Source organism: Pleurodeles waltl, chromosome 4_1 (assembly GCF_031143425.1).
Source record: "Pleurodeles waltl isolate 20211129_DDA chromosome 4_1, aPleWal1.hap1.20221129, whole genome shotgun sequence".
NCBI classification, from domain to species: Eukaryota; Metazoa; Chordata; class Amphibia; order Caudata; family Salamandridae; genus Pleurodeles; species Pleurodeles waltl.
Genome location: NC_090442.1, coordinates 771,117,592 through 771,130,546, shown reverse-complemented (window position 1 = coordinate 771,130,546; position 12,955 = coordinate 771,117,592). Strand labels below are relative to the sequence as shown.

General features: G+C 43.4%; 1 protein-coding gene across 2 annotated transcripts in view; it reads right to left on the bottom strand.

Moving 5' to 3' along the window:
- PPP6R2 (protein phosphatase 6 regulatory subunit 2) overlaps positions 1-12,955 on the bottom strand; it is an 891,343-nt gene that overhangs the window by 197,768 nt on the left and 680,620 nt on the right. For both annotated transcript variants that reach the window (XM_069229423.1, XM_069229422.1), the window contains exon 22: positions 1,180-1,384. In XM_069229423.1, coding sequence (XP_069085524.1) covers positions 1,180-1,384 — 205 coding nt within the window. The remainder of the gene's footprint in view (positions 1-1,179; positions 1,385-12,955) is intronic.

Below are 12,955 nucleotides of genomic sequence, written 5' to 3'. Positions count from 1 at the left end.
AGTGAACCATAAGTTTACATTATGTTTTGTTACATAATGTGTATTACTTCACTATGTGCGGCTTTCTTAAAGAAGGGGTATCATTGGGCTCACAGGATGCCTGTGATCTTTTGAGGCTACAGAAAAGAGAAGAAACTAAACTGACAATGCCATTATTGGTATAGTATTGAGGTTGATATGTAGGTTACCTACCTCGACTGCTACCAACTTGCCATATTTAGGGATCTTCTGAATCCCAGCACTTAGTGTACTTTGGTATAGTTAATTTGTATTTTAAATGTGAGAAATATCGCACTCAATGGCTTGTGTCTAATTTCTTTTCCAAGAACAAATTCTTTGTGTGCAAATTATTTGTGTGCATGTTTGGTAATGTGTTTAGGTCTGGCTTGACAATGCAGAAGTCCACAAGTCGTATTGTTACAAATTCTTTAAAATATACAAAAAGTGGGCTGTAGCTTGACTCAGATGAGTATTACTTTCACCTCATCCTTTGAGCCTAGTAGTGGTTCATACTTCTCACGCAACATGTACAGTACAAAAAACAAAGATCTTTCTGAAAAAGAGCATGTCTAGGATGTGAAGGCGAAGAGACATCTTGAGAAGGAAAACAGTGGTGCTTAAAGATTACGATTGACACAAGGCACTCTAGCAAGCCCGCCCCTTCAATAAAGCACCTTTATAACTTTGTTCGTCTGAGCGGGAGTTAAGCTGAAACCATCAGTGATGACTCAAAAGAGAATGACTATAGATGCTGGATAGCATATGATAAGGATGCCTCGTTATTTAGAAACGGTTACTAGAGTCTGAAAGACTAAAAATAATAAACACAATGGGATGACACAGGCTTGACTGAGCTATGAATTCCATTACAATCTTACAGGCATTCAGGGTATAGAGAACATGTGACATGTTAGTCACATCTGATGAGAAAGACAAGAGACAAATTCAGAGAGACCCTTGTAACCGCACCACATTCAAATTACTATCACTTCTAAACTTTCTATCATAATCAATAACCCTGTTGTACATTATGCCCACTCAGTTTAAAGTAACCTTGTACTCTAATGACTCAACATCTATCCTTACCACTAGCCACAACGCTACATCTTCCAAATCTACTAGCTTAATCAATACCTTTTTTCCCCATGCTGCCCACATTTAAAGGTTCCTTGCACTCACCTGGTAAAGACAGCTTTTTCATTCTTGGCATCCATGGTGAGTTTGATGGTTTCATGTCCTGACCCTGTAGTTATGGTTTCGGTTACAATTCCTGATTTCTCCTCATCATCACTGTCGGAACCCCCTGATGAGCTACTGTCCGAAGCCACTAGAGGAGCTTTTCTCTTCACACAGACATTCCATGCACATGGTGAGGCAACACTGGCTAAGGAAAAAGTAAAAAAAAAAAAAAAGAAAAAAAAAAGAACACATTTCCAAGGGGTAAAGCCATTCATACGAACACTTGAACAGACATCTGAAATAATGGCTGAAAATACCTTTAAACTAATCCATGTCTAACAATGAAGACAAAAAGACGTTAATTACAAAATTTAACTGGATAAGAACATCAAAATTTCCAATTAAAATTGTCCCAACATTAAGAACTCCAGAGCCGAACTTGTTATCACCCTACATCTCCTGCCAATCCTGCCACCATCCTATAGCATGCACCAAACCTGTCACCATGACACAGCAGGGTACGACCACTAACTTAGTGCACTTACCAAACCTAAGACCATAGCAAATTCCCACATTTACCAAATCTAACACTATCCCACATTTAGTAAACCTCTCTCAACCAACATCTATCAGTTCTGCCAACAGCCCCAATACAGCTGATCAAAAACATCTACTAATCCTGCTGTCTCCCCAAAGCATCTCAAAGCTTTTGTCACCCCAAAGCATCTCAAAGCTTTTGCCAACCCAAGGCATCTCTCACTATTCCATATCAAGCCTGCTACCATCCCAGAGCAACTTCCAAATCTGCTACCATCCGAAAGCATGCATGACAGCATCCACTAAACTAAGAAGCACTTCAAAGATTTGGAAAAGCCTGCTGTCATCCCACATGATTCCTAAACATGCTACCATTAAGCATTATCTAGCGAATATGCCACAATTATACAGTATCTTTTAAACCTGCCACCCACTGTTCTTTAGCACACTACTAATCTACAGCATCTGCTAAACCTGCTAAGATCTCACCCCAGATACTTCACCTGGCACAATCACAAATTTACTAAACCTATCTCTACCTCTCAGCATACTTGGAAGTCTGTCACTGAACCCTACAGCAATCTCCAACCCCTTCTTTAAGACTACATTCCATCCCCTCATCAAGCAAACAAATGCTAGTATGTTGTGTCGATTTTACTTCCCAGAAGATAACTTTTGTGCCACAACAAGCTGCCAATCCGCTGGCCCATTGTCAAGTCATAACACCAAACAACATACAAGGATGTGCAGAAGTAGACTGATGAGAATGAAGGAATCAGTCCTGACTTTAACAGGTTTGCAACTACTACAGAAACATATATGCACTCTGTGGTGCTCCAACTTTTGAAACTATATAGCAACATCTTCACATCCTCAGTAAGGAAGCAGGACATGGTCTATGCCCAGTGGTTCATGCTAGTTACTAGACTGGTTTATGATTTTCCCTGTGTGCTTGTGTTTCTGTGTTTTTGTTGGTTAGCTCTTTGCTGAATTATCTACTTCAGATACTGTGAGAATTTCCTTTTCAAATGTGCTGTCCTTTTCAATAAACTGTACGCTTCTGCTCTAATAACTCAAAGTACACATTACTATGTCTTTAATATTTTCCCTCTATAACTGTATATAGGATCTACTGCATGGGACACTAGATCAAAAGACGTAAGTAACTTCAATGAATCGGAAAATGGCAGCTTAAATAAATTTTATTAAATGTGTTTTATTTATTATGCAGTTTTGTATAGTGTAAATCAGACCCATCACGATATCGGAGCACTATACATAAAAGTACAAGTGCATAATTTACATATTGGAAGATATACAGTAAATAACATACAAGGTATACAGTATACTACATCTAGGTGTCAAAACTTGGAAACAAACAATAAAAGGTATTAGCATTATTGCAGGGGAAATATCAGCCATTGGTGCAGACAAGTTTGTTAAATAGCGAAAGAAGGGCAACGTCTTATGAACTAATAAGCCTCCTATCTGTATGGAAAGAATTACAAGTGATCAGGATTGAGGGTTTGTAATTTGATCTTCTGGACTGTGGTAGTTGCTAACCTGTGGCATTTAGGGCTGCTTTAAAGAAGCAAGGTAGATTTGGTAATGAAGGTCAGTAATGAATTACTTTAATTGAATTTTGAAAGGACTAGTAAGTAAACCTCTGTTTTGAAGTCTTCTACATGGAGCAGGCACTCATTTCTCAGGAATCTCACTTTGCAAATTGACTGATTGATGTGAGCATGTAGATTCACTTTTTTTTCAAGAATGAAGCCCAAAAATGTTTTTTTTTTTTAACATTAAGACTCACAATCAATTTATGCTTCAAACCAGGATTTTAGCGACGACGTAATTTACTTTCTTGGAATGCACCACAACCAACTGCCACAAGACTTCTACTTCAGAGACCTAGATACCAAAAGACCCTATCAAAGTTACAGGGCCATGTTATAGATGTTCAAATATTCTGTTGCTGATCATTTGGAGGTGCATTATTACACCATAAAGTAAGTTAACATTAATCTGCTGCAAACTAGGCCATAGAAACAAGTGGAATTGCCACCAAAAAGTCCTTGCTTCAACGTAAGGAGGGATCTGCAGACTGACTTTGCAACTATAGTGGTGAATTCAGTGTTAGCTTTGCCATCGCAGACATCACAATATTCCACAAGTAAACCTGAAGCCATATCCTTACAGATTTTAAACAATGAGAAGAGGAGGAAAAAGAGGAAGAAGAGGAAAAAAGAAAAAAGAAAAAGAGGAAAAAGCAGAGAAAGAAGTGGAAACAGAAGAGGAAAAGAAGAGGAAGAGGAAAAAGAAGAGGAAATGAAGAGGAAGTGGAAAAAGAAGAGGAAATGAAGAGGAAGTGGAAAAAAGAGGAAAAAGGAGGACAAAGGAAAAAAGAGGAAAAAGAAGAAGAGGAAAAAGAAGAGGAAAAAGAAGAGGTAAAAGAGGAAGAAGGGGAAAAAGAAGAGGAAAAAGAAGAGGCCGAAGAGGAAAAATAAGAGGAAAAACAGGAGAAGAAAAGGAAAAAGAGGAAAAGAAGAGGAAAAAGAAGAAGCGGAAAAAGAAGAGGAGGACGAAGAGGAAAAAGAAGAGGAAAGAGGAAAAAGAAGAGGAAGAAGAAAAAGAAGAGGAGAAAAAGGAGGAAGAAGAGGAGGAAGAAGAGGAAAAAGAAGAGGAGGACGAAGAGGAGAAAGAGGAAAAAGAAGAAAAGGGAAAGAGGAGGAAAAAGAAGAGAAAGAAGAGGAAAAAGAGGGACAAAAGAGGAAAAAGAAGGAGGACAAAGAGGAAAAAGAAGAGGACAACGAAGAGGAAAAAGAAGAGGAAAAAGAAGAGAAGGAGGAGGAAGAGGAGAAGAAGGAGAAGAAGGAAGAAGAGGATGAAGAAGAAGAAGAAGATGATCTCCATTATACACCACAAGTAGACATGTAATTAGTTTAGGTGAAAATAGTCCTTAAAACCACCTTATCCTGTAGGAAAACGTAAACTGCAAATCATTTTCTACCAGAAAGTTTCTACAGTAGAATATTCATGCCACGCTTAGAAACACTAAAGCTGCTTTTGTCATTTTCAATACTCAAAAAAATACTCTGCCTCTACTGATTATCATGAGCATAATTTAAAATTGACAGGCTAACAATGAAACATTCATTCATAAGAAAGAACAAGGAGATTTAATTCTACCAATATTCAGACTAGATATTTCCAGAAACATTTGTAGGTCAAAGTTCCCACAGTCAGCACTGCCTTGAGAAGTACTTGTTCTGCAGAAGGTTCCAGATGATATTCTGCCTAAGAAGTCTGGACATACTGCAAGTTTACTAGCTACTACTTTACTCTTTCAAAGAACTGCAGAGCTCCAGAATCTTAACATATATACTTTCACCATGAAACACTATTGGTCAAGTGCTGCTCGATGTTGTGCTCTTTTTTTACTAGAACACAAACATTGAAGCACAAATGACAAAGTCACATTTAAATGCTGACCAGTGAGACTACTCTTTCATAAGAATTACCAGAGCACAGTGTTAGAGAAAGTTACTCAACTGTGTTCATTTCCTTTTAGAATGTTGTACTGGTCAAAAGGTCCAACCCAACTCCTATACTCATCACCGAAGACAACAGCACTCCATCCTCTGAACCATGGGTAAGCAAGTGAATGAATGCCCACACTGAGCACTATATCTGAGGTTAGCCATGGTTGTATCACACAAAGTTACTGTGAAAGCGTTATGCAGATAGGCGACACAGGCGTAATGGTACAATATATTTAATATGTTGCTGGTATGGTCCGCATCTTTGATTGGGGTAAGGAGCGGTATGGAGTGACCGAAGGTCTCATGGCCCTCATCGACAAAATTGATAACGATATAATGAGCCTTGCATTCCTTCACTAAATCTCTCTGTCCTTACGCAGTTTAGACAGACTGAATTTGAAATATGTTGTGCTGTAGGAATTACAGAAAGTTAGCATGTCTCTTGAACCAGAATTATTAAATACATTTATGTCTGAGCATACATGGCCCATGCAATTTCAAACAGAGTAGGATTCACAGTGAAGTACCAATAATCTACTAGGCCATTTAATGATGGATCTGCTTTAACCATGTTTCACTTAAGTAGAGAAGCACATATTAATAATAATTAATAATTATAAAAAAACCCAATTATTACAGCAGGAAAATTTCACAATAAAAAAAATAAAAATTATAATGTCTGTAAGATGAGGTAGTTTGACCATAAGCTGTTATTTAACCTTAGTATCAAGCACATTCCCTCACTTTACACAACACCAGCCAAACTTAACACTCATTTAATCTTCAGACCATGGCCACAGTATAAATTAGCTTGAGGAATAAATGACAACTAAGCACTTAGATTTCAACATGGATGTAGACAGCACCCTAGTAATGGAATATTTCAATCTCTACGCCGCTAATATTCAGCACCTGGCAATATGGCAATCACTGCAAATCCTTCTTAACAATGAATTTGAAGAAAATCACCTCGGTCACTTTTTAAAAATAAAAATAGGCAAAATAAAGGCGAGATCCAACATCCATGGTTAGCTAGACAGGCTAATTAAACTGCACATCATCAATTTATTTGAACAAATATGTGCCAGGTAGGTTATAACACTTGTCTACATTTACAAAATAGGAATATTTAGCAAATCCTCTGTTTAAACACACAGGGTGTACCACCATGGCAGACCATTCCTTGAGAGGCAAATGCTTACATAGTCCTCTGAAAACCATGAGTGATGCTACTATCCCTGCTATGTAAACATTTGTGTGAATATAGATACAAATCTCAAACCACACTGCCAAAACAAACAAAAGAAAACTGTCCTTGTTTCATAGGTGTAATCAATGTATACGGTAATTTGTTATTTTAGTACTCAAAAGATCAAAATCGGTTATCATCACTCACACGTCCAATATAAGATTGACAAACTGATGAAATACTAACTTTGTGGTATTATGCTCCTGGGTGTTCCTATATTTTACTATATATCGGAAGCACTACAAGCCTACTCAAGTTTCACATTACAGGAAAATACAAGGTCCATAAAGAATGACGATCCTAGGTATCCTATGGCTATGCATTATATGTTGAGTCTAACAATGATTCTTATAAGTTTTAGCTCCATGGAACTGAACATATAAAAGAAATATCTATGGTGGAGATACAGAGCTAAATCTTAGAGCCACTAAAAGCAGCTCAATCAGCCAGCTAAAAACAGCTACTAAAGAGCACTATACTGACCATTCCATCCCTTATTTGGACACCTCTATAGGTACTTTTTTGGTGGCAGACATATAGAAGTGAATAGTAACTATACACAGGTACTTTATGGAAAATTATGCTCGTGTCAACTTGCTACACCAGTGTTTAAAAAAGATTTTATCTTCAGTATGTCAGAAGAGACAAAAAGTACAACCAAATTGACAGGCAGTTTTATGTTGATGCAAACAGCTGAGTCAGGTACAGAAATTAACACATTTCCTTTTTCCGTAAAGTTGCATAATGTGATGATGCACCCTATCCCCAACTGGTGAATTTGTATTCTTGGCAAAGTGATCATTAAAACAACAGCAGTTTAGTTTAGATAAACAGGCTTATCTAGTTGATCCACACAAAAGTGAGAACATTTATCTCAACAACAGTGGTTCCAGATGAATGGAAACCAATCTAGAACAAAGATGGTAGATTTCGCTCTGTAGTGATAGTGGTTTAGCTCAGACAAACAGATTCATACCCAGAAAGGTATGGTATTCTATACAGTTATACTACAAAGACCTATGCTCCTGTGTGACTTCTGGTAGCAAAAAGATAAAGACACTTCTTTAATTAAACAAAATTCAAAATATCAAGCATTAGTCTCTAAATTACAGTGATGTAGTTTAATGGAGATTAAAATATACCTAAGCAGAAATAAAATGTCAACCTCATTATCAAAAGAAGGAAAATGTTCCTTGTCCTTTATGCAGCAGTTCATAGTGTTGTTCTGTTGATAAGCATGCTTTGCATACTCCTGCCATCTAGCACTAGGCTCAGAAATTAGTTGTTTACATTTGAAGAAGCTTCAAGTTACGGGATACTTTGCAACTCCTCCTCTAGTTCATAATGCGCATGAGCACAGACTCCACCTTTAGGTTGTTTTGCACACAGCAAGTGAGAGTGCAGAGTAAGCATGGGCACCCTGTGCATTGTAATTAGTTACTCAATATATATTGAATAAAAAGAACAATTACTGCCAGCTTCAGGAAGGGGTGCTTTGGCTGACCCTTGTATACTTTAGAAGAAGCAACAAAAGGTCTGACGGAAAGGTCTGGCCCTGTCAGTATAGTACGAGTGCCCATTTAACATCTAGCGTGTATGAGACTCTTTGTAATAGAATCAGATTGTCGGGTGGGGATACGGGCAGCTGTGTAGTATGATTTAAATGGAAAGGTGAAACTACTTTAGGTAAGAATTTGGAAAGGTTCTAAGGGCTTTACTCACCTTGTGTACTTGAATGAGTGGTACCTCAATAGTCAGTGTTCATAAATCACTAATGTACTTCAGCAACGTTTTAGCTACAAGAAAAGCCGCCTTTCATAAAAGAAACTGTAATTGACATGAATGGAGGGGCTCAAAAGGTGGGCTAAACAGGGGTGAAACCAAGATGCCGCAGGTGCCAGACAATGCCGAGATCTCCGTAAAGAAGTGGCGGAAGCCAGAGTCCTTAATGAGGACATTGTGTGGCGGCTGGAGGATGTGGAAAATCGGGTCCGCAGAAATAACGTGAGATTTGTGGGCTTCCTGGAGAGGGTGTAAGGGACGAACGTGGGCAACTTTCTAGATACATAGCTGCGGAGAGTCCTGCCGGCTGAAAAGTTCTCGACTTGTTTTGTGATTGAACGTACCCATCGGGCTCTGGGGAGTAGACCGCCTCCGGGTCCCCCTCCCCAGGCCAATAATTGCCCGCTTTCTAAATTTTCAGGACAGAGACATGATCTTGACGGAGGTTTATAGACTGGGGGAAGTCTGCCATGACAACTTTAAGATTCTTATCTTCCCCGATTATACCAAAGAAGTCCAGAGGCAGCGTTGCATGTTCGATTCTGTGAAGGCCAAACTCTCATGCTCCTTTTCCCAGCCAAATTGAAGTTCCTTTTCCAAGGTACAACCTTCTTCTTTCAAACACCGGAGGCATGAGCGTGGCTAACAGAGCACCCCCGGGACTCTGGGAGGGGGAGCTAATAGACTGACTGCAGACCCATGGACAGAGAAGGAGCGCAAGCCAAGAAGTGGTTGCCCCCCAGTCAGAGGGGCCGTAGGAGGCAAAGGGGGGATAGAGGCGCACCGTGGCAGCAGACACGAGAGACAAGGAGTGGAGTAAATTTGTCTGATTCAGAAGGAAATCACAGCAGGTCCGCCCAGAACCGAGACAGAAGTGAGGATCCTGTTCTAGTCTCAAAAATGGATGGATCAGGTGTAGACATTGAGTTGGAGACTGTCTCTCCTCATCCTTTGGTGGAGGCCATTAGCCACTTACAAACTGAGGAAGAGGCCCCGGGGGCTAGCAGAGGTGATAAGACTGTAGAGGCAATACCTTAATATGATGTTGAAGGAGAGTGGCTGGTTCCTTCTGCTTTCCCCCGCACATGGAGAGGACCAGGAATTGGTACTGGAGCACTCTCTAATCTAAAGAAACGTGGTTTGTTGTGTGGGGTGTCCCTGGGAGACTGTTTTCTTCAACAGGTATCATTGTCCTAGGTTGGCAGTTCTGAACTGAAGGGATAGAGGGGGGCTACAGAACTCTCAACTCCTGCCAAGACGGTACACAGATTTCGTACTCACGGGGGTTTGAGGTAGGTGGAAAGGGGGGAGGGGGAGCTACTTGGTTTGAAGGGGTTGATTCTTTATGGGTTATTGTTTAGAGTAAGAAATCTGCAAACGCAGACATTTAGTAGGTCTCCTCTGATGGGATGTCAGGCTTTGGACGTCTCGTGGGCTCGTGTGGAAGCAGCAGATGCAGGGTACGCTCTCACATACTGTCTCCGTCCTCTAATTATGGCCTCTATAGGTGATCCGGGGCTTCCCAAGGTAGATCCGCTGGCCCTCTCTGTCTTATCCTGGAATGTCAATGGATTGGGGGGACAAGGTTAAGCGTGGGTTGGTGTCACAATATGTAAGGAGGCTGCACCCGGATGTAGTGCTCCTGCCGGAGAGACATCACAAAGACACGAAGTGTAAATTCTTGAGTAGAGGGCCCTGCGCTACATTGGCACATGTGGGCTTTACCTCGGGCTCAAGGTGGGTGGTGATTCTAATCCATAAGTCCCCTCACTTTTAACCCATAGGGCAGTGGACGGATCCGGCAGGTAACTATGTGGGGATACAGGAGGTATGGGGTGGACAAGAGATATTGTTCCTGAGTGCTTATGCTCCACCCAGGCTTCAGTCTCCCTTGCTCGAGAAACTGGCAGAGATTTTATTGGAGGCAGAGGCTCCGCTCCATGTCATAGGGGGTGATTTTAATGATGTGATGGTGAGGGCAGTAGATAGATCTGGAGTGACTGGGAGTCTGACCCCCCCTCCCTCCCACACCTTTATATCGCTTTGGGACAGCCCTTGGACTGTCTGACCTGTGGCAGAGGGCCCATCCTGCCGAAAAAAAATACTCCTAATTCTCCAGACCCCGTAAGGTTTCTTCCAGGCTAGATTACATCTTCACCCTGGTGGGAGAGGTGGGATCTGTCCTCCAGGCGGATTATCTGGCCCGACGTTTGTCTGATCATTCGCCTCTGTGAGTGTGGTTTGGGAAAAGTAGAGCAGGGATGCGGAGATGGAGACTGGGACTTGCAGGACTGAGAGGTGGCACGTGGGCTGAGGGTGGACACTGAAATCTATTTCTGGGAAAATGTGGGGTCGGTTGAGTCTCTGGTAGAGCTCTGGGAAGCTTAGAAGACAGTGATCTGAGACAGCGCCAAGAACTTAGTGGCACAGAAGAGAAGGAAATAGTCAGAAACCCTGAGAAAGTATGAGCAACAGCTTTTGGCTTTGGAAGAGGCTCTGGGACGGGTGCCGGCCCCCCCTGCTCTTCGCCAGTTGGATCTTGCGAGGTCTGCATATAGAGAGGCGGCAGCGAAGGAGCTGGGGCCCAGCTGCATAATGACCAATACCTCCTATACAGCACGGGGGATAAAGCAGGGAAGCTCCTGGCTTGGCTGGGAAAGAAGGAAAGGTGGATAGACGAGACAGTGACCCCGGAGGGGGAACGGATGACCTCTAATAAAGGCAATGCTGCGGCTTTTGACAGATATTACCAGGAGCTATGTGTGTCATGTCCGTTACAGGAAGTCAGCTAGATTAAGGGATATTTGCAGGGCCTTAATGTCCTGGTCTTTGATATAGAGACTTTGGAGGTGTTCGGAGGAGAGATTACCCTGGAAGAGATCTAAGCGGCTATCAAGAAGCTGCGCTCTGGGAAGGTCCCGGGCCCTTATGATTTCCCAGCAGAGTTATTTAAAAGGTTTAACGATATTTTGGCTACTCATCTGTTAGACATGTTCTTGGAGGCGAGAGGTCAAGGGGCCCTCCCTCTGGACTTAAGACGGGCATTAACAGTGGTATGAAGGGAGGCCTAAAAGTTCCTGTTCATCCTACAGACCGATTTCCCTCCTTAATGTAGAGGTGAAAGTTCTAGCCACAGTTTTAGCTATGCGCCTATATGGAGTTATCACTCCCCTGGTCCACAGAGATCAATCCGGCTTTATGCCAGAGCATACTAAAGAAACCTACGGCTGACCCAAGCGACCTGAAAAACTTCCGCCCCATCTCTCTTCTACCTTTCCCAGCCAAGGTAATAGAAAAGACCGTCAACAAACAGCTGACCACCTTCCTGGAAGACAACAACCTGCTCGACCCTTCACAAACCGGATTCCGAACCAACCACAGCACGGAAACCGCCCTCATCTCAGTCACAGACGACATCAGAACCCTGATGGACAACGGTGAAACAGTCGCCCTCATTCTCCTCGACCTCTCGGCTGCCTTTGACACCGTCTGTCACCGCACCCTAATCACCCGCCTACGCTCCACCGGGATCCAAGGCCAGGCCCTGGACTGGATCGCCTCCTTCCTCGCTAACCGCTCCCAAAGAGTTTACCTCCCTCCGTTTCGCTCAGAACCCACCAAGATCATCTGCGGCGTACCTCAAGGCTCATCGCTCAGCCCGACACTCTTCAATGTCTACATGAGCCCCCTCGCCGACATCGTACGCAAGCACGACATCATCATCACCTCCTACGCCGACGACACCCAACTTGTACTCTCCCTCACCAAGGACCCCGCCAGCGCCAAGACCAACCTACAAGAGGGTATGAAGGACGTCGCAGATTGGATGAGGCTCAGCCGCCTAAAGCTGAACTCTGAAAAAACGGAAGTCCTCATCCTCGGCAACACCCCGTCCGCCTGGGACGACTCCTGGTGGCCCACGGCCCTCGGCACCGCACCGACCCCCGCAGACCACGCCCGCAACCTCGGCTTCATCTTGGACCCTCTTCTCACCATGACCAAGCAAGTCAACGCCGTGTCCTCCGCCTGCTTCCTCACTCTCCGCATGCTCCGCAAGATCTTCCGCTGGATCCCCGCCGACACCAGAAAAACCGTGACCCACGCCCTTGTCACGAGTCGCCTGGACTACGGCAACACCCTCTACGCCGGGACCACCGCCAAACTCCAAAACCGCCTGCAACGCATCCAAAACGCCTCGGCCCGCCTCATCCTCGACGTACCCCGCAACAGCCACATCTCCGCACACCTGAGACACCTGCATTGGCTCCCAGTCAGCAAAAGGATCACCTTCCGTCTTCTCACCCACGCACACAAAGCCCTCCACAACAAGGGACCGGAATACCTCAACAGACGCCTCAGCTTCTACGTCCCCACCCGCCCCCTCCGCTCCGCTGGCCTCGCACTTGCTGCCGTCCCTCGCACCCGCCGCTCCACGGCGGGTGGGAGATCTTTCTCCTTCCTGGCGGCCAAGACCTGGAACTCCCTCCCCACCAGCCTCAGGACCACCCAGGACCACTCCGCTTTCCGGAGACTCCTAAAGACTTGGCTGTTCGAGCAGCGATAACCCCCCCTTTCCCCCCTAGCGCCTTGAGACCCGCACGGGTGAGTAGCGCGCTTTATAAATGTTAATGATTTGATTTGATTTGATTAGAGCACTCCACAAGGT